Source organism: Passer montanus, unplaced genomic scaffold, assembly GCF_014805655.1.
Source record: "Passer montanus isolate IOZ18808 unplaced genomic scaffold, ASM1480565v1 scaffold9, whole genome shotgun sequence".
NCBI lineage: Eukaryota > Metazoa > Chordata > Aves > Passeriformes > Passeridae > Passer > Passer montanus.
The window spans coordinates 12,387,667-12,412,693 of NW_024374367.1; the positions used below are offsets into that span (position 1 = coordinate 12,387,667).

Below are 25,027 nucleotides of genomic sequence, written 5' to 3' on the forward strand. Positions count from 1 at the left end.
CTGGGCTGCTGCTTTCAGAAATGTCAAGCCTTCATTCTCTATTGGATTCAAGTGGATATTGTTGCTAACCAGAACAGAGAATCTTCAGTGTCATTTGAAAGATAAAAAGTGCTCTTACCTTGGGGACTTTGCAAGAATTTTGTTCCAGTCAAACACAATTATTTCAGTGTGTTTTTCATAGTTATTCCAGATTCCCATTTGCAGCAGCAAATAAGCCTTTCTGCATCTCAGAATTTTTCCTTCACTTCGGGGACCTAGAAAGAAAGCCACATTACACTGCAATTAACATCTGCAAAGGTGCTGTAAAATACATCTTTGTTACCAAAATCTTAGTTTCACAGTGCCATCTACAGTGCAATCCGAGGCAAAAGGCAGCAGTTTTATTTCTCTTTTCTTCCTGAGAGCACAGAGAGGCTGTGGTGAGGCACTCTGAGGTATCACTGCATTAACCAAAGGCAGAGTTTGCTGGGCATGGGGTTGCAAACAGGACCTGAGCAGCTCACTGAGCTCTCCCCACCATGTGCCCTCTCTCCACCAGCTGCTGGGAAAGCTGTGAGGTCTCTAAGGCTGCACCACAGTGCAAACACATTTCCACATGGTTCCATGAAGACTCCAACAGTCTGAAGCAGAGATTATTAAAGATAGTGGGGAAAATCTGTCACTTTCTTCATGCAGATTTGGCCCAGGCCCTGGAGGCTGCCTCAGCAGAGGGGTCACATCCACAGGAGAGTGTCTGGGGTTGTGCATTACTGCACCCTCTGACCCTGCTGCCTCTCCTGGCTTCCAGCATCACCCCTCACATCACCCAGCCCACCTACACCTACAGCCCACCTGGGAAGTTCTAAAATCAGTGTGCCATTTCAGATTTTGGTCATCCAAATCTTTACCAGGTGACTAAACCTGTTTTGGTTTTTTTTAACCTTAGTTTTCTTGGCCTCTCCATGAGAAACACGCAGGTTACAGCTCAGGCTGTAACCCAGGAGTTACACTTTGAAATCTCCACACGGAAACAGCAGCTCTGACACATGTTCTGCAGAGTAAGGAGCTCAAACACTCCATTTTACAGACACTCAGGCCTCTTTGCTGTTTATATTTGTTCTCTCACTTCCATCCCTGGGCACAGCTTGACCTTCTGCTACTGAAAACATGACACAGAGCAATTTGTGAGAGTAATAATAATGTGGTCTTCACCCAGACAGCCATCAAACAACCTTTTCTCATCCACCATTCTTTTCATTCCACTCCTCCTTGGATCAATTAGAAATTTGCTTTCAAGAAACACAAAATTACAGCACCACACTGTAGGGCAGAGCATGTCTGGGGTTATAAAAGCACATAGCACCTTTCAGCAGCTCAGGACAGGAAAGCCCCTGGCTCAACATGCTCATGGAATCACAGAACCTTCCATAAACAGGTTGGAAGGGACCTTAAAGCTCATTTTGTTTCAAACCATGGGCAAGGACACCTTCCATTGGACCAGGCTGCTCAAACTCCATCCAACCTGGCCCTAACAGCTCCTTTTTGTTCAAAATGCCATGAGAAAATGGAGTAATTGCTGGAATTAAAGAGGTGCCAGGCCAGCAATCTATAATTAATCACATTTTACTCTCTTTGCTTTCCAAGGTGGAGGTCCAGGGTGAGCCAAAATCAGCAGTTCTATCAAATCAGCAGTGGATATCAAAACAAAATGCAGGCAAAGAGTTGTCTTAAGAAAAAGCACTCCATTCTGCATTCATCTTTTTTTCCAAAAATACACATAAAATAAAAAATAAAAATAAAACAACAGTGTGCCTCAAAAGACCTGTTAAGAAGAAGCAAACAAACAGGATTTTCAATTTAGCATTGACTGACTGAAATGGTTATGTGGTACATTTTTACCCATTTCATAATAAGACAGGTAGATAAATACATTCTTACAGTGCTCTTGTAGAAATCAATACTGCAATACACTAACTTGGCTTTTAGTGCTTATCTGTTCCATAATTTTTATTAGAGAGGAAAATAAAGCCCCGTGCAGATGCAGCTACAGGTAAATACAAACATCAGTGTAACCTGCTCTGTAAACACATGTTAAACACTGGTAAAAGGCAAGGGAGTATTGATTAGTCCAGCTCATCCTAATTAAGTGGATGCAGTGAAAGTGACAGATGATACACCCACCTGCATATCTCCAGGCTTTCTGATGCCTTCCAGGCAGGGATATTTCTTTTAAAAATAGAGTTGTATTAGGGGAGATTAAGGCAAACTCCTGAAACCAGCTTCAGCTGGTTTATGTCAATAAAGGAGACAGATCAGAACAGAAACAAGAGGCTCACCTGGTTAAGAACTGTAAGAGGAATTCCAGGCTTTTCATGGCAAAAGCATGCTTTGTGTGTGTTGTGTGAGCTGTGGGTTTAACTGCTGGCCCCTCTCTTGTCTCAGGGTGAGACATTACTTTGGAAAACAGAGCTGCTTTTTTGTTTTTCTACAGTGAGCTCTGGCCAGTGAGCAGCTGAACCCCACCTCCAACTCCAGCAAAGATGTAAAAAGGAAGGAAGAGGGAATTGGAGAGGAGAAGAGCTCCATTTTCAGTAATTATGCATGGACTGGCCATGAACAGCTCCTGCTTTGCACAGGAGATCCCCAGAGACTGCACCACTCCCCTGGGTCAGTATTTAGGGCAAATGAAGATTGTGGGTTCTGGGACCTAGAGGGAATTGCAATGGTCAGGTTTGCTGTGCCTTGGTCCCAGCACAATCTGCTCTCTGTGCCTCTGCACTTGAGTAAAATGGGTATAAACAGCATTTCCCTGTGCCAGGGAAGAGTTTCAAGAACAGAAACAATAAAGGTCTAAAGTTATTTGAAAACTGTATCGGCACTGTATAATTCCTTTGACAGATGGAATAAGATAACACTTTAAATTAGGTACATTTCCTACCAATATTTACATGTTGTAAAATGCTTTTTATGGCTACTTTCTGCAAAGAATAAATTACTAAACTATTTTGTGCCATCTTTTATAATAAGCTATTAAATAATTTAGAAAACCTCCTTTCATTAAATATTTAAAAGGCCTTAATTTCTCCATTCTGAATAATTCCTCACTTAAAATACAACCGTGCATCTCTTAAAGTATCCTCTTCTGTAAAGCAAGGGGTGAGAAGGACAGAAATTTGGGGGCCACGTACTGTTCAGGGGATTTGCCAGCCTGACTTTAACCCCAATGTCAGCCTGGCCAAACTCTTGTCTCATACAGAATAAAGGACAAAGGAAAAATAGAGCAATATCTGACATTTCTTAGAGGAGGAGGGAAAGATCTGGTTAGGTCACTGTGTGTATTTGAAAACTGCTGCTGCTTAAAGGAAGCTAGATACAAAAGTGAGAGCTAAAGCAAACACCTACACACTGGCTGACCAACCCAGAACCCATTTTGGGGCTAAATCACTACACACAGTAATTCAGTGACAGCACTTGAAGGGGACTTAAAAAAAGAGGAAGAGCAACTTTTTACACAGGCAGGTATTGACAGGACAAGGGGAATGGTTTTAAATGATAAGAGGAGAGATTTGTATTAGGTGTTATATAAAAGCTTTTCCTGTGAGAGTGACAAGGCCCTGGCACAGGGTGCCCAGGGCAGCTGTGACTGCCCCACCCCTGGCAGTGTCCAAGGCCAGGCTGGATGGGACTTGGAGTAACCTGGGACAGTGGAAGGTGTCTCTGCCCAGGACAGGGATGGACTTTGAGGCCCCTTCAACCCAAACCATCCCTGGCTGTGTGCTGATGCTGCCCCGTGGCCTGGAGCAGTTCCAGGGCAGCAGGTGAGTGATGTCGGGGTGCAGGGGTCACAGGTGACTGTCCCTGTCAGGAACGATGGCCCTGTTGGGACACAGGTCCCTGTTGGGACACAGGTCACTGTTGTCCTGTCACAACACAGATCACCGATGCGGGGTGCAGGTGAGTGATGTCCCTGGTGGGACACAGGTCACTGTTGTCCTGTCACAACACAGATCACCGATGTCTCTATCACTACACAGGTCACTGATCTCCCTGTCAGGACACAGGTCACAGATGTCCTCTCAGGACACAGGTCATTGATGTCCCTGTCAGGATACAGGTCACTGTTGTCCTGTCACGACACAGGTCACCAATCTCCCTGTCGGGACACAGGTGATGGATGTCCCTATCACAGCACAGGTCTCAGATGTCCTGTCGGGACACAGGTCACCAATCTCCCTGACAGGACACAGGTCATGGATGTCCTGTCAGGATACAGGTCACCGATCTCCCTGTCGGGACACAGGTGATGGATGTCCTGTCGGGACACAGATCCCTGTCGGGATACAGGTCCCGGATGTCCTGTCGGGACACAGGTGACCGATCTCCCTGTCGGGACACAGGTCATGGATGTCCTGTCAGGCTACAGGTCACCAATCTCCCTGTCGGGACACAGGTGATGGATGTCCTGTCGGGACACAGATCCCTGTCGGGACACAGGTCCCGGATGTCCTGTCGGGACACAGGTCCCTGTCGGGGCACAGGTCCCGGATGTCCTGTCGGGACACGGGTCCCTGTCGGGACACAGATCCCTGTCGGGACACGGGTCCCTGTCGCGCAGCCGGGGCCGCTCCCGGCGCTTCCCGAGGATCCATGGGGCGGTGCTGCCCCCTGGCGGCCGCGCGCCTCGCTCCGTGCGGCTCCTGCCGCATTCCCAGCTCGGGGCAGCGCTCGGGAATCTGCTCCAGCCCCGCTCCCAGCCCGGCGCTCCGTACAGCAGGGCTCCTCTTGGGACAATTAGCGCCGCTCATTAAGCGTGGACGCGTGGCTGCCCTCGGTCCCGCTGGCATCCAGCCCCCGGTCACAGCCCTGTCCTCCCGGCGCCCCGTGGACGCGTGGCTGCCGCAGGGTCCCGCTGGCATCCAGCCCCCGGTCACAGCCCTGTCCTCCCGGCGCCCATCGGCCCCGGCAGCGGGCGGATACAGGGAATAACGCGGCTCGCGTTCTGGGTTTGGTCCCTTAACCCTCACCCAGAAATCTCTACACCAGCTCACGTAACTCAGCTTGATCTGGAGGCTTTGAGGGTCAGTAAATCCCCCTCGGCCGGGTTATTCCAGCAGTTAATTAACCTCACCTTAATCACTGCACCTTCCAGCTTGTACCTCCCGATACATTCCCGTTGTTTTCCCAGCTGGCACATCCCACCGGGATGTGTCAGGCCGTTCTGCCAATCCTTACTCACAGCAAGTAGGGTTACACCAGGTAGGAAGGCACTGGGCAAACTGAGAGAGGACTTAAAGTTACCCATGGAGTACAATCACAGTGTCACAGAATCACAGAATTTTTGGGTTGGGTGGGACCTCAAAGCCCATCCTATTCCACCCCCTGCCATGGGCAAGGACACCTTCCACTATCCCAGGGTGCTCCAAGCCCCATCCAACCTGGTCTTGGACACTTCCATGGGTGGGGCAGCCACAGCTGCTCTGGGCACCCTGTGCCAGGGCCTCACCACCCTCACAGTAAAGGATTTTTCCTAATATCCCATCTAAACCTACTTTCTATTAGTTTGAATCCATTCCCCCATGTTCTGCCACTTTTTGCACTTGTTACAAGTCCCTCTCTACCTTTCCTGTAGGCTCCCTTCAGGTACTGGAAGGTAGCACAAGACTAAGCTCACATTGCAAGAAAATAAAACTTTTGTTGGACCTATTCCCTCTTCCTTTACTCCCAGAGTCGGCATCAGCTCTTCTGCTTCCCTGCAGGAATCTCTGAGGGCTGGAGAACTGGTCACATCGAGCTCCCCACAGCACAGTGAAGTGAGAAGGATCTTTGGACCACACAAAAATCACCCAGGCAGGTATCCAAAAAACCACAGGCTCACTGCAGCAGTGCCCAGCACTCTCAGACCCCAGCAGACTCCCTGCACACTTCATGAACAATTTTTGAACTGTTTTTTTATGACATCACGTCCCTTTTACGACATCAGCCTCTGCTGGCAGCAGCTCAGTCTGTCACCCCTAGTCAGGCCTTTCCACAGGAATATTTCAAAATCTCACTGAACAGGAACTGGGGGTGGTGGGAAGGGAAGGAAAAGAAAACAATGTCAGTGAGAGCTAGAGGAAATAAACCCCACATCCTCCTGAGGAGGGAGAGCTGAGCTGCTGTTATATCCACATAACAGGAGGTTTTAACCACACAGCAGTCAGACCATCCACATACAAACCTTCATCCTCTGTGCCATGGGATTGGAGGGAACTGAGGCTGTCTTCAGCAGCATTTGGACTTCTCTAGGGTAAATCTGTCCTCACCACCTCCTTTAAACACCAGAACAAACCTTTTGTCTGTTATGGGCATGCAAAGATGATGCCCTGGGAGGGTATCCTGCAAAACATGCCTAAATCACCTGAATTTTCTAGCCCAGACACCACAGGCTTCATTAGTTAATAGTGCCAGAGTCACAGTAGCCACTTGGGTGGATCATCTCCTGGAAAGGTTTTTGCATTGGACTCATTTTAAGTCAGAGTCTGTGGCCTCCAAATTTGAGCCAGCAGAGCTCAGGTCACACAGAAACAGAAAGAGCAGTGCACAGGATCAGGAAAGAAATTTAAGCAAAGGACTGAGGGCTGGCTGCCAGAAAACCCAAAGTCCAGGCAGAGTAAGGAAGAGTTTAAAATCAAAGCTGTTGCTTCCTCTGCTCTCTCAACACAAAGTGAGTTCTCATCTTTCCTCCAGGATAAAGTCCACCCAGACCAAGAGGGCTGCTCACAGGGCCAAGTGCAGCTATTCTGTCAAGTGGAGGCAGAATAGAGCCTTTTCTCCATACAGCATTATTTATTATTCATCACCACCCCACTAGGACCATTCTGCCAAACTCCAGGAAAGGGAGGTGTATCACCATCAAGGTTTCATTTTAAAGGTTGCACAGACTTGTCAATGTGGGCAGCCAACACAGGAGATCTCATTACAGCACAGAATTTCAACTCTTTCAATTACCTTTATCAGAAAGAATTTTTCCTTGTGATTATCCAGGTTCTTTCAGTCCCTCACTGCTCAAAATCTTCTCCACCTCCCTGCACAAGCCCTGCTTAAGAGGTGTGCAGGCTTCAGGCACTTTGTTCAGGGGAGAGCAGGAATTACTCCAACCCTGTTCAAAGAGGACACAGAGCAGAGACAGTGCCCTGCTCCACTCCCAGCTGCCCTCCCAGAAGCAGAGCAGTTCCCATCTAAAGCAGGCAGCACACCAAAAAAAAAAAGTGGAGAGAAATGTCTTTGAAGGAAATCTCTCCAGCAGAATGTTTCAGACACAGCAAAAACACATTTTCCCCTACTGTAAACTTTGCCTGCCAGGTAGCAAAGCATTAAAGTTGTTACAGAGGTCTCTTGAGCCATAAAACACTGTTTTCTATACCCCGAGCTGATGGAGGAATTTAATTCCTCCCTTGGAAGGCAAAGATAACTGACCTGCTGTAGAGCAGGTCACTCACCTTCCTTTCCCCTCACCAGGGACCCAGGTGAGCTGGTGGTTGTTTTGGTCACTCAGAGGAGGGAGGAAGGCATGGAAGTGATGGATTAGGAAAACTCCTGTCCATTTTGCCTCTGGATAATGCTCTGGGAGGCCCCAGACCTACTCTGGGTGTGTGGTGGCCAGCCCAGGGCCCACGTGAAAGAAGCAGGTAATTCCTGAGGCTGGCTGTTCAAATTAAAAACACGAGGCAATCCAAGGGAAATAACATGAAAATTAAGAGAGTCAGAAAATGCAAGTGGTAAGAAAAGGTGAAAATAACTGTTTAGTCAGGGGGAAAAAAAAAGTTTGTTGGAGACATGTCAACTGTCTCCTTGAAGAGGCTTTCATTTAAAGAAGGGCAGGATTTAAAGTGGCTCTCTGTAGCTACTGCAAATAGCATAAAAATAAATTCAGTGTCCTGCTAAGATTAATTGTTGTGTGCATGAAGAGAAACTGTCTGTATCTAAGTGGGGGAAACTAGTGGTACAAACTGCTCAAAATCTCATGGAGCCTGGTTCCTGCAGATTTCTTTCAATTGGATGAACATTTGTGGGATGGTCAAGGCTTCTCCAGCCACAAGGCTGGATTACACATTTGCTCAGGGTAACAGGACAACATATCCTTTATGCCCTGGAGCAAAAAAAAACAGTGGGATATAAATGTGAGGTAGTCAGTGACTGTTCAGTGTCATCCTCAATACCCTGAATCAAGTCAGAGGTTACTGGAGGAAAATCCTGGCAGAAACAAATTAAAAATTCCTCCTGCACATGTTGGGTTTTTCATGCAGGCAGAGTCAGGGTGTGCTGTATTTAGATATATTCTGGTGGTTCTTAAGGTCCTTGTGCAAACAAATTTGGTTCTTTCTGGTTCTCCTGCATTAGAATATTTTATTCTCTTATTATTCCCAAAACCACCTCACTCACAGCGTGTCCACTCGGGCTTCCCTAAGCTGTGTCTGACAGCAGCAGGGCCTGTCCATTTCTCTGTCACCAGTGTAAGCTGGTCTCTGCTTTGGTTTCAATTCCCAAAAAGCTCCAAGAGGAAAGCACAGAACAGCCAGCTTTGCTTTTAGAACACCAGCATGTTTTATGAGCACGGGATGCACGTTGGCTGATGAAGAATCCCCACTGTCTGGGTATATGGGATAATTGTTCCACTTGGGACTCATTAGCTAATTATTTAAAGATTCTAAGGAAAAGCATTTCATAAATAAAGCACTAAATTTCCAGAAGTGTAATTACAGGCTGAACACACATTTTTTATCACCTGTGTATCCACTACATAACCCAATAGCAAAGCACCTTGTGCTGTGCTGTCCCTGCTCTCTGGCAGGATAACTGCTAGGGAACTGAAAGGGAGCATTTTTGGTATTCCCATTTTGGTAACAAAACAACACAGTCATGGGGTGGTTTGAAATTCTGTCCCTAACATACAGAATCTCAATAATGAAGGGTGAAACTTGCACAGAGTGAGGGAAGCACAAACCAGGCAGCTGTAACCCAGATTCTTTATCTGGTTTTGTCACTTGACTTTGATGCTATGGGATCAGCTTCTTACTCAATGTTAGAAACCATTGTTTGCTTATCAGTAACTTCCTCAAATTACTCTGGAAAAACATTGCTCTACTGAGCAGGAGAATTCCAAAATAGGATTTCTGACCCACCACTTTGGGAATTGTTTCTCAAAAGTAAATGGTGTCACATCACAGATTGACAAATCCCTCCAGTAGGTCCTGCCTTTCTGTTGGTAACCAGAAAAATTCCAAATCCCAATATGAGTACATAAAGAAACACTCCCAGCTATTTTCATTTCCTGACACACCAGGAACGGCATTCCCTTATGCAATAAAATTTCAGAAGTCCCATAAAGTTTGCACCTCACTTCCAGAAGGAATTTCCTCCATCCTTTCCATCCTTTCCTCTTCCTGCCCAGTCCTTCATGCCTCCTTTCCTGTGAATCCCAGCCCTCTATGTTTCTTGCTCTCACAGCCCCTCTCCCTGCCTCCTCTGGGAAGTTCTCCTGCCTGGCAGCAGCCCATGTGTGAATCCCCCAAAAAAGGGCTGGGAGGCAGGGGAAGAGACCCCCCTGAGGTGCCTATTGATCAGTCATGGAAAAGGTCTCCCATGGCAGCTTAATCCTCTGCTGGATGCTGTTTATATCCCTTGACAGGCTCAAGGAAGCCACATAGAGCTCTGGGTACTGTTGCAGTGGAAAAGGAGCAAAACTGTAAAGGTCCCAGACACCTTCCTGTGGCTGCACTACCAGAGAGGAGAGCAGCAGCCACCAAAACCTGAAAACTGCTCTCCAGAAACAGTAAGAGAGGTGTTAACTGGTGTTTCCTTCTCAAGTATCTGGATTGCCAGAGGATCCTCCAGGCTTTGAGTGAGTAACACCATGTCCTCTTCATGGCTAAGGCTGGAAACTTTCTCCTTTATATGGGTTTTTTTGTCTCTTTTAAAACTTTTTTTAATAATAATCCTTTTCACAAAGCTCAGAGAAGCCTGAACTTCAGACTTTCAGCTCCCAATCTGCCTATGACGGATTTTTCTTTTCCTGTTCTTCATTCATGCAAAAGCCTCTTCATGGTCATGAAACCATGTGCATGATGGGAAGAGCAAGGGGGAGGGTGAGTGGTATAATTTTGATTATGCTTTGAAATGCTCAGGGTTGGAAATGAAGTATGAGATTCCCCCCACTTCCCCTGCCTCTCTTGAAGGCAATTATGATTGCCTTAAAGATGTGAGATCTGTTGAAAGTAACAAATCGTTGATTGTTTATTTTCAGGGTAGACAACAATCAGCTTTTAATCAGCTTCTCATCACCGCTAGAGAACTATTAACTCTCTTAAAAATAATTAGAAAACAGAAAAGAAAAATCTTCTCCAATTATTTTCATCCAGGAAACTGAGATTTTTATGGGGAAAAAAAACCCACCTCAAGATGCACAGGAAAAAAAAAAGTTAACATAGTGGCACATTAAATTCTCTCTTTTAGCAATGAGATATTGTTTGCCAGAAGTTGGATTGTGCTTCCTGAGTTTGAGGTTATGGATATTGGCGCCTGAATAAGAAGCAGTAATTTCAGTCACTTTGGGCAGACACTCAGATATTTCTGCTGAACATTTTTGTTTAAGGAAATGGATTGCATGCATCTTCCATTTCTCTGATTTCTGACTGTTCACAGAACCCTGGCTTTCAGATTCCCACAGCACATATTTTTTCCATTTTTGAGTAAATGGTCTGTGAATTTCTGTCCTGGGGGAAACAGTACTCAAACTTAACTACAATAAAGAGAGCAACCTCCAAATTTCAATTATATTGGAATTAGCAACAGGTATGAAACATCTCAAATATCACTTTTTGTGATTTCAGATGGGCAACTGAATAGTCATTTCAGCTCATGTACAACTTTCCAGAAGCTTTTCCTACCAAAAATGCCATTAAAACATCCCCTCAATGTGCCTCATTTACTTCTACCACACAGAGTTTTAATAGTACACTGCTTGTAACTCAGGTGTAACTCAAATAAAATCAACCACGAGCACTTTGCAGGGTGCTGAGACAGCTGCTGCTGTCCTGCCCAGCAGGTATTTGCCTTTCAGGTGATGGCCAGGCAATTCCTGGGGTGCAGTTCCACAAGGAGCCTTTGGCAAGAGCCTGGGGGACAGACAGGTTTTGTCACTGTCTCATTGCAGGGAACCTGCCCTCCAAAAATGTAATGGACTGCAAATCCCTTATGGGCTCTAAGGGAGAGCTCTCTGAAGAGTGTGTGAGTGCTCAGCTAATTAAGTTCTCCCCCACCAGGACCCCAGTGGCTGTACCTTTTTATTTTACTTTCTCTTTTGCCCGTTGGAGATGAAGTGTGATTGCTTTCAAAAGGGATTCCTCTTGCCCATTGATCAGTGTTGTACCCACTTGACCTACTGGTGTCTCTTTAAAGATTGATGAACTGGAACACAAAAGTGGAACTCTCTCAGTTTAACTGCTCCCACCTGAGCTTCCTGCCCTGTGAGAGATGTTTTTAAAGAGGCCCATGGGGTGGTTGCACCATTGGTTCAAATTCCAGGGTTATTGCACACAGAATTTCCATGGCCTGGCAACAGGCAAGACAGCAAAGACAGTCACAGGACTGGCTTACATTAAAAACTGCTTTCCTTAAAAATGTTACCTCTCAGGACCACAGCAGGAATTTAAGTCTTCTGCTTCAGTACTGGTCATTAATTAGATGAGAACAGCAACACTAATTTAAAGAAAAATAGGGAAAAAATTACTTACTGGATTTATATTTTTCCCTCACCAACTGAAACCCCTCCTTGCAAATGACAAATTTTTTGGCTAAGATTAGCAAGAGAGGCTGCAGCAGCCAAACCTTCACTCACCAGAGGGTACCACCACATCCAAACAGGAAGATATATATTTTTAATTTAGAGTTGTGCCTTGCACTAGGCAAACCCCACATGTTTTCACATAGTTATGTACTGCCAATTTATTCTAATACACCATTTCTAAACCATGGATGAAGCCTGTCCACCTCTATCCTCCCTTAAAATTGACAGACAATGGCAAAAATTCACTTCTCTGCTCAAAGAAATTGCTTGGTGAGCCAAACCCAAAGGACATTTTCCACAGAGTGCAATCACCCTTATTTTACCTTCCTGGTCCTTTTTCTTTTTCTAGGCTGATGGCTTTGAGCAAATAGAATAGCTGCTTGGGTATTTATTTGCTCAGCTTCATTCAGACTGTATGATTTTGAGGAGTACTTGTGAGTATGAAGTGTCTTGTAGCAGCTGTGTGTCAGAAAGACAGAAGAACCCACTTGGAACACTGATAGTGCTGCATAAACCAGAATAAATGGCCAGTGGAGAGCATGGTTTATCATTTTAAATTGTTTTTACTCTCCAGCCAAAGTCGGTTTCTTAAGCCATGATTTTATCCTTTCTAATTTGACTTCTCAATTGTACCAGAATTCTTAATTATTTCACTGCTTGCAATAGCACCATCCAATTTATCACCTGAGAACATCAGCATAGCATAAATAATCCATTGCCTTTTTAACCTGAAGGTCTCAGCATTTAGTCTTCAAGAACATGAAAAATTTCTAATTTAATAATGCAATGTTCCTGTGATGGTCACCCTAAGTGGAAAGTGTTGCTTTCTGAAGTTTCCTGTTCTCCTCTCTGAAGTCAGCAGAGGTCTCTGAAGCTCAAGCCCAGCTTGAGCTCCGTTCCAACAGCCTGGAAACAGCTGGAGGTTATCTGGGATCCCCTGGAGATCTCACCCTGGCCACTCATGTCCCAGAACACAGAACCACAGCCAGGTCCTGGCTGTGTGTTGAACAGAGTTGAGCAAAAACCATGAGTGAAAGGAGGAATCCAGAGGTTGCTCCCCTGGCACACAGGATCAGGAACAATCTGTGCTGTGAGTGGGTAAATTTAAAAAAAAATAATATTTTTTTTTTTTTAAGTTATTATTAGGAATTTTTAAAATTATCTCTAAGAAAGATCTGCTATGTAATAAAATATAGACAATTAATTTTCCTTGGCTCTTATTTACATCTTCGGTTCTGAAAATCTTGTTCTGGACAAGAAACACTGACTCCCATCCCTTACTCCTAACAGAGCAAGACCCACAGTGTGGCACAGTGTTTGTTACTCATCTCAGAGACACAAATATTATGTTTACCCAAGAGCTGAAATAAGGTTAAATTAATAAATTTAGATTAAAAAAGTGAAGCCTGAATCATCAGAGTACCCCCAGCACTTTGCAGTTTGGGTGCATTGGTGGGTGCAGCAGAAAGAGTAAAATTTGCTGCCCAAATTACACTTTACTGTCAAACCATCCTGTGGGAGCTCTACAGAGACATCCTGCTCAAATCTGTCCTGTCTGCCAAGCAATGCTTTACCAGAGATCTTATAAAACCTCCCCAGCCCCTTCCCACTGCAGGTCTGGCTCACCTACAGGTGCCCCTTTTTTCTCAGCACACGGGAGAGCCCTGAGTTAGGAGAAGGCAAAATCTGCAGATCTCTGTGAAGCATCTCTGTCCCAGCCTAGAAACCAAACAGAGATGCCTAAAAAAGACGGGAATATCTGAACTCCACCCCGGCCATTGGACAATGCATTTGCCAGAGAAAGGCAGTGACCCAAGGGCCTGAGGCAGAAGCTCAGCCATGCCTGGCAAATGATGAATTTGTAGCTGCACTGGGATTTGAGATCCGAGCCTGAAAACCAGCAGGACTCCTGAGTCCCTTAGAATCAAAGCAGGAGGACTGTGAAAGCTTTATTCCAGGTGCAGAGCCATGCACAGCATCACTCCCACCAGAGAATCAAATGGGACTGGTGTGGGTGCCTGCTCCGTTAATAGGAGACTGAAAAAACCCCTGAGTGTGTGAGACACAGAGGAGCCCTTCCAGCACCAGGCTGCTTGTCTCCTCCTTTAATAACACCACATCTTAATGGAGCAGCTCCTCCTCCCAGCTCCTCCTCCACCCTGTGCACCCTGATGGTGCCTCCTCGATATTAAAAGCAGCGTTGGATGAGAGACGGGGGCCCCGAGCCGTCCCTTTTCCCATCATGTATAATTTGTAAAGCTGGTCAAAAAATAGCAAGCAATTCAGCCTGGAATTTCGCCAGCTGGGATATTCATAGCACATGTGATCAAACAGCAGAATTTGCCAGTCACTGGAAAAACAATCAGGCTGTGTAACCTGACTTCACCGCCGAGGACGGAGCCTGTAAACATCATTATTGATCAGGGCAGGGCTATTTTCATCAGGCTGCACTGCTCTGGACATTAAACATCTGCAGAGTCAACACCTACACTGCTAGGCAGGGCAGAAAGCTCCAAGAATTTAACGTTCTGAGATATGAGAGATATCCAAAAGAATTAGCAGCCAAAGACACTATGAAATTACACTGAAAATTGGAGAAAAAGATATCATAAATGGATTGTATGCAAAACTCCGGGTTATGGTACAGCTTATTGACATATACAACAAATTAAAACAGCTAATTCATCTTACTACCTTCCACTGATAATTTTTTAATTAAGTTACTTATCTTTATCTACATATTTAAGAATGTAGGTCTTTCATTATTCATCTCTTAAAGAAAATCAATGTTGTCTTGATTTGCTACAGCTCAAACAGGGGAGCAGTATTATCTGTGCTAGGACTGACTAATAGAAAAAAAAAATTCATTAACTTTATTAGCAAGCCCTAAGAAAATGCTATTGAGCACATTCTAATACTCCTAAAAGTCTGAATTATGGACCAAAAGCTTGTTAGTGTTCAGTATGACTAAAATAGACATAATGATTTTTTTAAATGCTAATAAATAAAAAAGAAAAAGGTACAAAATTAATGAAACAGTCTAATGAAATGTTTTAGAAAGTTCAGCCTTAATTCTGGATTATATTATAAAAACCACTAGAAAAAAAGCTTTATATTCTTGTTTTTATTATTTATTAATTATTATTCTGCATTTTCTTTATTACTGAGACTGGAAGCTCATCTGTAGTACTTGTTAGATGCGAGTGTCTAAGTGCTTATCCACTACACAGTTTTGAAATATTTGCACATCAAAACAGACTCTGGTTTTATACTCAGGATTCTAAAGCTTTATAAAAGATACTGAAAAGAGTAAACTTTGAATCTCAATTTCTAGAGGAAACAGACTTTTTCTAGTCATCTAGAGTGTCCTTTTCTTCTCAAGGTGACCTTAAGTTTCAGATTCGTGAAATGGTTTCCCCTTGTGTTCAATCCTACAGTGTAATAAGTTTTAAAAATGACTATTTATCTTCTTTAATATATTAGTCATATACAGCAGGAGAAACCTCTGTGGGGATTTTTGCTATCGAGTTTGCTCCAGCCCAAGTCAATGCTGATTTACAAAACATAACTTACCCTTAGTAACAAACAATCATGGATACATTTATTGGAATAGCATCTTCCCGTTCTCCTCCAGCAGCATGTTTCGTTTATCAGTTCCAGTGCTGCAGATTGGGGGATATTTACAGTGACCAAGGCAATTTGGAAGTAATGCTTTTATGTTGCCCATCTTATTACAATTTTACAAGCTTGAATCGCTGGCATTTGGCAAAACAAATAGATGGTTCTGAAAAATGTTAATGAAATGCAAATTAGCCGGGCAGGTATAAGTTATATTTATGTCAGAGGAGTGAGAATTGGTGCATTGCTCAGAAACTGCCCATTGCAGAAGTTCTATTTAATGAAGTTTAAATTTTTTTTTAGATTTTGCCTTGCTAATCATGACCTCGGCTGCCTGCACCATGTAATGACAATAATGAATAAACATGCTGTGCTTATGAAGAACTAGAACCTAACAAGCTGATCAATTGTTAATTCTATAAAGTGACTAAAACGTGTCTCCACTATCAATAAGTAAATCAGCTTCTATTTGCAGTACTAATGCACCTTGTACATATCCTCCAGCTATCCTGCCCTTCTCTGTAATAATGTAATTATCAGTTTGGTCATATTTAAGTACAACCTGAATGAGATTTGATGTTATTTTTGTCTTGAGGGTGGAAAAATAGGAGGAAAAATTGTTTGGGTATTTAAAGAGACACAATACATTTATTTGGAGGATGCAGATTTTCCACTTGCCCTCCAATTAGTTATAGAAAATTATTCGTTTGAAAGCCAATTATTTTACAGCATTATTCTTAAATCATACAGGCTATTATCAGACAGATATTCCAGAGAAGAAGGCCTTTTTATTATTAAAGCCCTTTTGCTCTAAGCCTGTGAAACAAAGACTTTAAACAAAAGACAACAGTGCTCATTAACTATAACAGAAGATGTTTCTTCTGTTTGGGGGGGAAAAAAGCATTTAAAATAAGACTAATTTGGTTTTATTCAGGCTTTATTTTTCCTCTTACATGAGGAAAGCACAGAAGGTAGATCAGATCTTTAGCCACAATACAATTATATATTTTCCAAATATGCTAATTGCAAAGAGCTGTCTCCTCTACATTTCCAAAAAGATTTAGCTGTAATAGTTTATCCATTGCTGAAGAACATGTTCAAGAAAAAGGATGTTCAACACATGCAAAACCCAGGAGTTTTGCTTGAATTATCTCTTTTCCTTCTCATTCCCAGAGCTGTCTGCAAAGACCCTGGAAGGAAGCAGCTCCCTGTTCATCCTCCCCAAACCACCCCCACCTCAGTCTGGGGTGCAACCAGTGAGGAAACCTCACCTGGAGCATTTCACAGGTGAGTGATACACACTGGAGGGTGAGTAATTGTATTTAAAGTGGCTGCACTAATTGTATTTGAAGTGGTTGCCCCTTTTTCACAGTTATAAACAGGAAGTATTGTTAATGTTTACAGATTCTGTAACTATCCATCTGTTGTTAAACTGAAATATATGTCACAAAAATACATTAGAAACATTGCAAGGAGGAAATGTTCTGGAGGGAAATGCTCTTAAGTGTGTGGATAAGCACAATATACAAATTAATTTCTACCACTTAACCAAGTGTCATTTCTCAGGTGGAAGGTTACACTCATTCTGCCAGAAATTGTCCCACTTCACTCCAGATCCATCTCTCCATGACAATTTGGTGTAGAAAAGGAGGGATAGTCCTTTTTACCTGCTATTCTCTTAAATTAAACAATCAGCACAGGTTTTTAAAAGGTATTTGATCTAACAAACTTTTGTGCTTTCAGTGGTCCCTGAACAGAAACAGATCTGTTAGTAAAAAAATAAAGCAGAATTAATAATTTCAGCAGCACACCAAAAATACAGGGATAGTTTAGTATTGAAATAATTATTTTGCCTTTCCTCCTTCAGCCCCAGTTAAGCCCATACACCACATAACTGGCAGGTATTTCCACAGTTAAACTCTTACTCCAGTAGTACTTTGCAGTTAAATAACCCAATTTCAATTACTCTGTGATGTGCTTCCAAACAACGAGATTAACTCAGAGGTTCAGAGGCACTGTTTAACTGGGTAGTGTAACAGGAGTGCACACACACCACAACCTCTCTGTATTCCACAAAATAATTATTCCTTTTTGAGGCTCAGTGGCCTGGTTTGTGTGCAGGTCCTCTCACTGCTGTAGATCTGTGTTTGGGGAAATTTTCACAGCACTTGACTTCTAACCACGGTGCTTCAGAGCCACTAAACTGGAATGCTCAGCACAGGCAGTGCCACAGCCCACACCAGACAGCAGGATCAGGCTTTTTCACCTGCCTGCATCCAAGCTGGGCCAACTCCAGTTGCATCCCTGTTTTCCTTGGGGAGGAAGCAATGCCCCAGAACAAGGCAGCCACAACACTTCCGTCATAAAGACTACAAAGATTTCCCTCACACTTCTCTTACTTTTTCTAGGAATAAAGCAAATGGGTGTTCTGAGTACAGCCCTGGCACTGGCCAGAGGAGGAGATAACAGCAAAGAGGAAGAGATGAGCTCTCCTTCCTCCCTAGTAACCCTGTCCCTGAGTACAGCCCTGGCATTGCCACAGACCCTAGCACTGGCCAGAGGAGAAGATAACAGTAAAGAGGAAGAGATGAGCTCTCCTTCCTCCCTAGTAACCCTGTCTGCTGAGCATTTGCCAGGAAATGGGAAGGAAACCAGCAAGGAACGTGGGCTCCCAAATGCCCAGTGAAGAGACCATCACCAGCAGCCAGAGCTTCTCTATTTTCTTTTCACAATTATCCTAAAATCATGGAATGGTATGGGCTGAAAGGGACCTTAGAGTTCCAAACCCCACCCCAGCATGGGCAGGGACACCTTCCACTACCCCAGGGTGCTCCAAGCCCCCTGCCTTGGACATTTCCAGGGATGGGGCACCACAGGTGCTCTGGGCAACCTGTGCCAGGGCTTCACAACCCTTACTGTGAAGAATTTCTTCTCAATATTGAAACTAAACCTGTTCTCTTTCATTTTAAAGCCGTTCCCCCTTTTCCTGTCACTACAAGCCCTTGTAAATTATAGGGAACAGAGTACCAAAGACTAATTTAAGCAGGGCACATTCACCCCCCTACTTGTGTCATAGAACCATACTTCCACTAAAGAACTCAACCACACCTGTTTAATACTTTAAACATAACAAGAAGTTTCATTTAGGAGTCCAAGCTAAGTTAATTTTGCCAGGAAATTGTACTACGGATGCACTACATTAAATTCTGAAACGTGGCATTTCTCTTCCTGTCTCCAACATTATTAGCATCTTACAGTGGCTTGAATTAAAAAAGAAACATTTATTTTATCACCCTGATATCAGCCCGCTGCAATATAACATTTTTGAAACAGGGAAATATCACAGCTTGGCATCATAAATTCAACACAGCAGCAAGATAAATCCTTCCCATTAATGTAAACCACTGTACTTCCCAATATATCTGCATCTGCAACACACTTGTGTTTGCTGATCAGACTATCATAAACACACATAACTCTCAGTGAATAATGGAAGCAGCAGGAAAATCCAGGGGTAACTGCTCTCCAGACTGAGGCAGGCACAGCCTGGTCCTACAAACAGATTCACTCACGCAGGGATGTTCCTGCTTGTGCTCAACAGCAGAAAATGCCATCGTCCTCACCACTGGAATCCACAGAGCACAGCAAAGGACACCGAGGCACTGCCACTCCTTAATTACACATGCACAGAATGGATGCTGGAAGCTTTATTAACTTGCAATTTATATAAATCCCAGAGGTGCACGAGGGAGAGGTTGGGTACCCTATCAATAAAGAATTTCTGGATTTCTCACTGAATACTTAAGGTGACAATGAATTGACACACCAAAAAAAAAGGAAGCTCACTCAATTTTGTTGAAAAGAAAAATAACTTAGTGCTTCTTACAACAACTCAATTTCCACTTTTTCCCCTTTACACTGAGATCAACACTCTGAAACTTGCTCCAAATGGGAATTGGGCACGCAGTTTAGGAAATGCAAACACATGAATTAATAACCTGAATTATGCAAATACGAACCTGAAATTTGCAATTTGTTTTAAAAAGCTGAAAGAACTCCTCTTAATTGGTTTATCCATGTCTAGGCATTACTCAAATGATTCTGGTTTAGCAGTTAGCAGCCTCTTGCAGGCTCAAAAAAAAAAAAAAGCCTACAAATACTTCAAGAGCTAAAGCACTGAGTTCTGCTCTCTCCTCTAAAAGGAAGAGGTTTCTGCTTCCAGAACCAGAAAGTCCAAGCTGATTCCATGTTCTTCAGTTCAAAGGGATGTAGCACATGACTGAGTCGTGATCTGCAAGGGGCTGGAGATCAAAAAAGGGGCAAGAGCTCTGCAATGAGGGTTGAGAAGTAAATTCTTTAACCACCTTTTACCATCCTGTAACACCAAGGGTGGGATTGCTGCTCCTTAATGTATTTATCCTTGTTATACCTCACAGCACATGTAGCACAACTGCTGTGGAAGGAGGGGGAAAACTTGTACTGGTGCTGTGCAGAGGGAAATATCCTTCTAGGAGAAAGACCTGACCCCAGCAGAGTTTTTATTCACAGATGTTGCCTGTAAAGTGTAACTGAAATTGAAACACCACAGAAAGGGGAATAAAAACAACAGGTCACCTTTGGAGTCACAGAGATACCCAGTGCTACTTTGCCTCATTTGAGCTTTACTCTGGCACAGTTGTACCAAGTCTGAGAAAATCAGCCTTTCAGCTCACAGCCTCTCCAAAATAACTGCTGGAAAATATAAAATAGAGCAAAACGGGTGAAATCCGCAGTCCTTTGTTCCTCCTTACAAGCCTCTTCAGAATAGCAAAGAGGCTTCGGCGGCAGAGGCTGACAGAACCGCTGTCCTTGCGAGCACTCGGGATGCTCTGGCACTGCAGAGCAGCTCAGCCCGGCTGCCTGACCCCAGGTGAGTGTGCTGTGATCTCCTGATCTGCAGGGCTGGCACCGGCTTCAAAGCAGCCGCCTGCCTGATGGTTATCACATTTTCAAAGGGGAAAAGAGATGCTGAAGGAGTTCTACTAGACCTTGAGAAAAGGAGTCCCAGGGCCTTAAACTCTGAGAGAGAGACGAGGAAAATCCAATACCTCGGATGAAAAGTATTTGTATAAGGAGAGATCTTTATTCTGAGTGTGCTTCCAAAATCCAGGACAAAACATTATGCTCAAGATTTTCCTCCAGAGACTGGAATGAGGCTTAGGACTCAAAGGTGTCTTGCTGCTCCATATTCATATTGATAGTGAGTTTTAAAGAAAAAAAGATTGGTCTTAAAGAGTTATAAAATATTGGTAGTCCAAACAAAACAATTTTTTGCACTCACAAATTTAAGTTTTTTTCTATATTTAGAGCTCATTTTTTCAATGGCCAACCAAGGTAGGTGGAATCACAAAACTAAAATAATTTCAAGATGTCATAAGAAACTTCATTTTACACAAGGCTGAGAATTAATTCCTTTCTATCAAGTATTTTACTATTTACTTCTCCATGTACAATTTTTTCCTAACACTGGAGGAGCACTGGCCAAATTCTGCCCTTTTCACTCTCAGCCCAGTCCTTAATTGGGAAGCTTTGCCTGAGAGAGGACAGCAGGTGCTGGTCTTCAATTAATAAAAGATTGGCATGGGGAGATCAGGGGCTGCTCCCAAGTACCACCAACCAGTTGCCAATTCAGATCCAATCCAGAGCAATCACATCTGGAAGGCAGCAGAGCTAACACCTGCACCTGAGCTCTGAGACCAGGAGAACTGGTGGGTTCTCAGCAATTTATATAAAATTGCTGAGAATTACCTTGCAGGGAAGTCAAGGTGAATATTTTTATGCAATTTAAATAATATTCTCTAATCAGCAGAGCTGGAGCAGCCTTCTAAGCAGCTGAGGAAAAGGGCCATGGAATAAGTGGCATGAACCCAGACAATCTCTGCACCCTGGAAAGGCTCTTCAGTGTTGGACTAAAATCTATCACCAAGACTCTTGTTTCCTTTTGCCTGTGTTTTTCTTCAATAATTGGGAGATTTTAGCTATACGTCAAACCTGTACCTTCCACAAGCACTGAAGTCACCAAGACAAATATATCAAACATCAATATGAAACTAGAATGGAAAAAAAAAATCTGCTACGGCATCATCTAAACATAAGACACTAAGTAATAGCATTTTAAAAAAATCTATTTCACACAGATGAAAATCATTACAGTTCTCTAGAGACCCTCTCTCTCTCTGCAGCTCCACATGTCATTTCCTAGCTGGTAAAAATGTGCCACAGGATATCAAAAGACGCTTACGTTCTTCTAATTTTAATATTCCTCTAATCCAATAATGGCTTGTTTACTGCTCTCTAATTTAAAGGTAATTCATTAGATGTATCCTGTCACATCTTATTGGCAATGAAGGCATAAGGATCTCACACAGAGCTCTGAGGCATGTCAGTCATATTGCTGATATTCTGTGTGGGTCCCTCAATGCAAAGGGCTATCAATGCAATGGCACTGATAAGGGACTCCGTGTGTGTACCTACATACAAAACAACCAAAAATATTAGAAGACTTCAGGGGTGAAGTCTGGACCCAAAAATTTATTTTTTAACATTGAGAATTCTGGCAAACAGAAATAGAAGTGATTTGAGTGCAAATATTTGTGATAGTCACAAAAGGGTTTTGCAGAGCCTGTGGGGAAGCCCCTGCCTGACCTGCAGGGGAATTGGATGAGCCTGCAGCAAATGATGAAGGGTAAGGAAACATTAGACAGAAGAGGCAGCCTCAACTCCAAAATGAACATTTCAGGAGCCAGACCATGCCAGGCAACATCTGCTGTGAGTCTCCAAAAGCTGCCCCGAGTTTTTGAGCAGCCCTAAGGCAAAGGGGCAGGAGCTGAGGGCTGCAGACCTGCAGGACCTTGGCAGCACAGAGGCACCAAGGCGAGGGTGAGGGCACAGCAGGAGCCATGGGCACAGCAGGGCAAGGCTCTTTCTGCCTCCCCAGCCACGGTCCTCCTCACCCCACGGGGTCTGTGCCCACCTCCCCAGGAGCTGCTCTTCTCCAAGCAATCAGGCAAAGGAAAGCTGTTCACTCCAGGTGAAAGCTGTGTGCTCAAACACGCTGCCCAGGCAGCTCTCCTGCCACCAGGGCTGGGAACCCTTTGGCTCTTTACACCCTGCCAGCAATCAGCTCTCTGTGCCAGGGCACTCATACCCCCATTTTCAATAATCTCTTCCCAAGAAGTGAAGCCTTCAACCAACCAGACTAACCACACACGTGTGGCTGCTAATGAATTGTTGATTATCTCAGAGGAGGACACAAGGCTGAGAAACGCAGTGACACCGTGCCAGGAAACCTCACCATTGGCACAGACTGGCCTTATTCCCCAGGAGCACGGCAGGATCACCACTTTGGAAGCCAGTTTGGGTCAGTAGGAGTCCAAACCCATCCCCTCATTGGCTGTCGGTGATGTCATGCCCGTGCATTAATCCCCGGTGACTGCAGGTTTAACATCACACGTATCACCCCATCTCTGCTAGCGACAATGACCACGCGCCTTGGAGGAAATTACTCGAGCACAGAACAAAGCAACTTGTTGAAACAGGCAAAGTCGCATCTCTTAAGTGATTATTTCCAGCTTTTCTTTTGTCAGAGTGAAGTTGCTGGGGTCAGGAGATGACACGTGTCTCGCTGAAGGAGTGAGTATTGTTAGAGCTCTGTTTTAAAGAAAGTAAATCCTCCCACTCAAGAAGGTGGAAGTGCCAGTGGTGGGAAACCAACTGCTCTGGGAAATGAAAGTATCTCAGGAGCTATAAAATCGGTAGCTGAAATTGTAAACACTTTTTAAAATAAAAAGAAGGAAAAAAAGAGTGACATTTTTTAAAGAGCAAGCTTGACCCTTTGCTAGCGACATCCCTGGAGTAACGGGGGCAGTAAATGAATTTCGCGCACGCACCCCGGTGCAGACAGATTGAACTCCAGCACCGACCCTTGGGGTGCTCCGGACTGCCGCTCTCCCGGAGCCTGCCCAGCCCCAGGGCTCGCTGCCGGGCTCTGGGCAGCACAAACCCCGCAGGCACGGGGGTACCCGGCCTGGGCATCCCTCTGGCACCATCCCTGGGCAGCAGATAAACCCCTGCCAGCCCCACACTGCGCTCCGAAACACAAGTTCCCTGGCAGCTGGAGCGATGCTTCTGCTCTCCCAGCTGCCTCCCCCCGGCCCCGGCAGCCACGGGGACCCCCAGACCGGCCCTAGGGCAGCCTCAGCCTCCGCTCCGTGCTCCCGGCACCGAGCAGCATTCCGGAGGGAGCCGCAGCCCAGCCCGGCCCCGCTCCCGCTCACCTGGCCGCCGCCTCGCCCGAGGGGAAAGGGGGAATCGCCCGCGGGGGAGCGGGGACGGCACCCCGCGCTCAGGCTGCCAGCAGGATGCTCCGCACAGGCTCCCGCACGCAGCGGCGCGGCGCCCAAAGTGGCTTTGGAACTCCCCTCCCACTCCTCCTCCTCCTCAGAGCCTGGGAGGAAGCACGGCGTTACGGCTTCGGCGTCTCTCCCAGCTCGGCGGAGCATCCTCCCTGGGCTCTCCGCCGGCCCTGACCCCGCTCCGGGGGCGCAGAGCCGGGGCTGCTCGGGCGAGCTGCCCTCTCCTCCTTCCCTCCTCCCTTCCCTCCTTCTCCTCTTTCCCTCTCCCCCTTCCCTCCCTCCGCCCCGGGCTGCTGCCGCCGGGGCAAACCGCGCTGCCTTCCGGAGACAGAGCCCTCGCTCAGCCCGGGCTTTCGATCGCCTGACGGAGTCCTGACCTTATTTCAGCATCCGAGCGCTCGCTGCTCAGCCGAGGGAAGATGTTTCCTAGCTCGCAGCCGGGCCGGAGTTCGCAGCATCTTTCGGAAGCAGCTGCAACTTGAGAAGGGAGCGGGGGCTGAGGCTGTCACCTCCCCGCTCCTCTTACTGCGTGTCCACAGTCCTGCGGGTAATCAAGAAATCATCATCTTCACAAATTTGGGTTAAATGTTCAGAATGAAAGCTGGTGTTTCCCTGGCTACAAAGTCGGGGTCACTTTGCCTCTCCAGCAGCCACCGGGAAACGGAGCCTCCTCCTTGCTCTCCACTGACTCTGCACAACCTTTATCCCTCCTCCTTACACCCTCGGATCCTCCCGTGGCTCTGCTGCTCACCTAAACAGTGACGTCCAAATAAATGCTTCGGGGGCTGTCAGCATTTAAATACGTGTGGAACCGAGTCTCCTTTCTGTGAGAGAGGGCAGTGTCTCACCGTGGGTAACCACAGGGCTCAGTGCAACAGTAGGTTGATCTCGGCTATATTACCTCAATCCTGTTGTGATGCAAATCGTCATCCTCCTGGACAAACATTCCTTTAATTGGAAGAATCACTGAAAAAAATGCCTTGTGGAACAGAGCAAGGTACTTTTATCACAGGAAAACCCTTGCTGGCTACTGTTGTGGAATGGCAAATTGCCTCTCGAGTTGTCTTTGTGCAAGTTCTCTAGTCCACATGTGAAAAGCAGTAAAAATCCCAGCAGCTTCCACACCACCGTTCACAGAAAATTAATAATCCAGAAGCAGACTCTCACATCCTGGAAAAAATCACTTATCCTGAAAGAAAGGGTCCAAATCCCC

At 45.1% G+C, this 25,027-nt stretch overlaps 1 protein-coding gene across 1 annotated transcript in view; it reads right to left on the reverse strand.

The window, feature by feature from the left end:
- TAFA4 (TAFA chemokine like family member 4) overlaps positions 1–24,702 on the reverse strand; it is a 69,337-nt gene extending 44,635 nt beyond the window's left edge. The window contains exons 1-3 of the mRNA XM_039734368.1: positions 24,566–24,702; positions 24,192–24,355; positions 119–254 (exon numbers count right to left, since the gene is read on the reverse strand). Coding sequence (XP_039590302.1) covers positions 119–198 — 80 coding nt within the window. The 5' untranslated portion in view covers positions 199–254; positions 24,192–24,355; positions 24,566–24,702. The remainder of the gene's footprint in view (positions 1–118; positions 255–24,191; positions 24,356–24,565) is intronic.
- Positions 24,703–25,027: the final 325 nt, after the last annotated feature.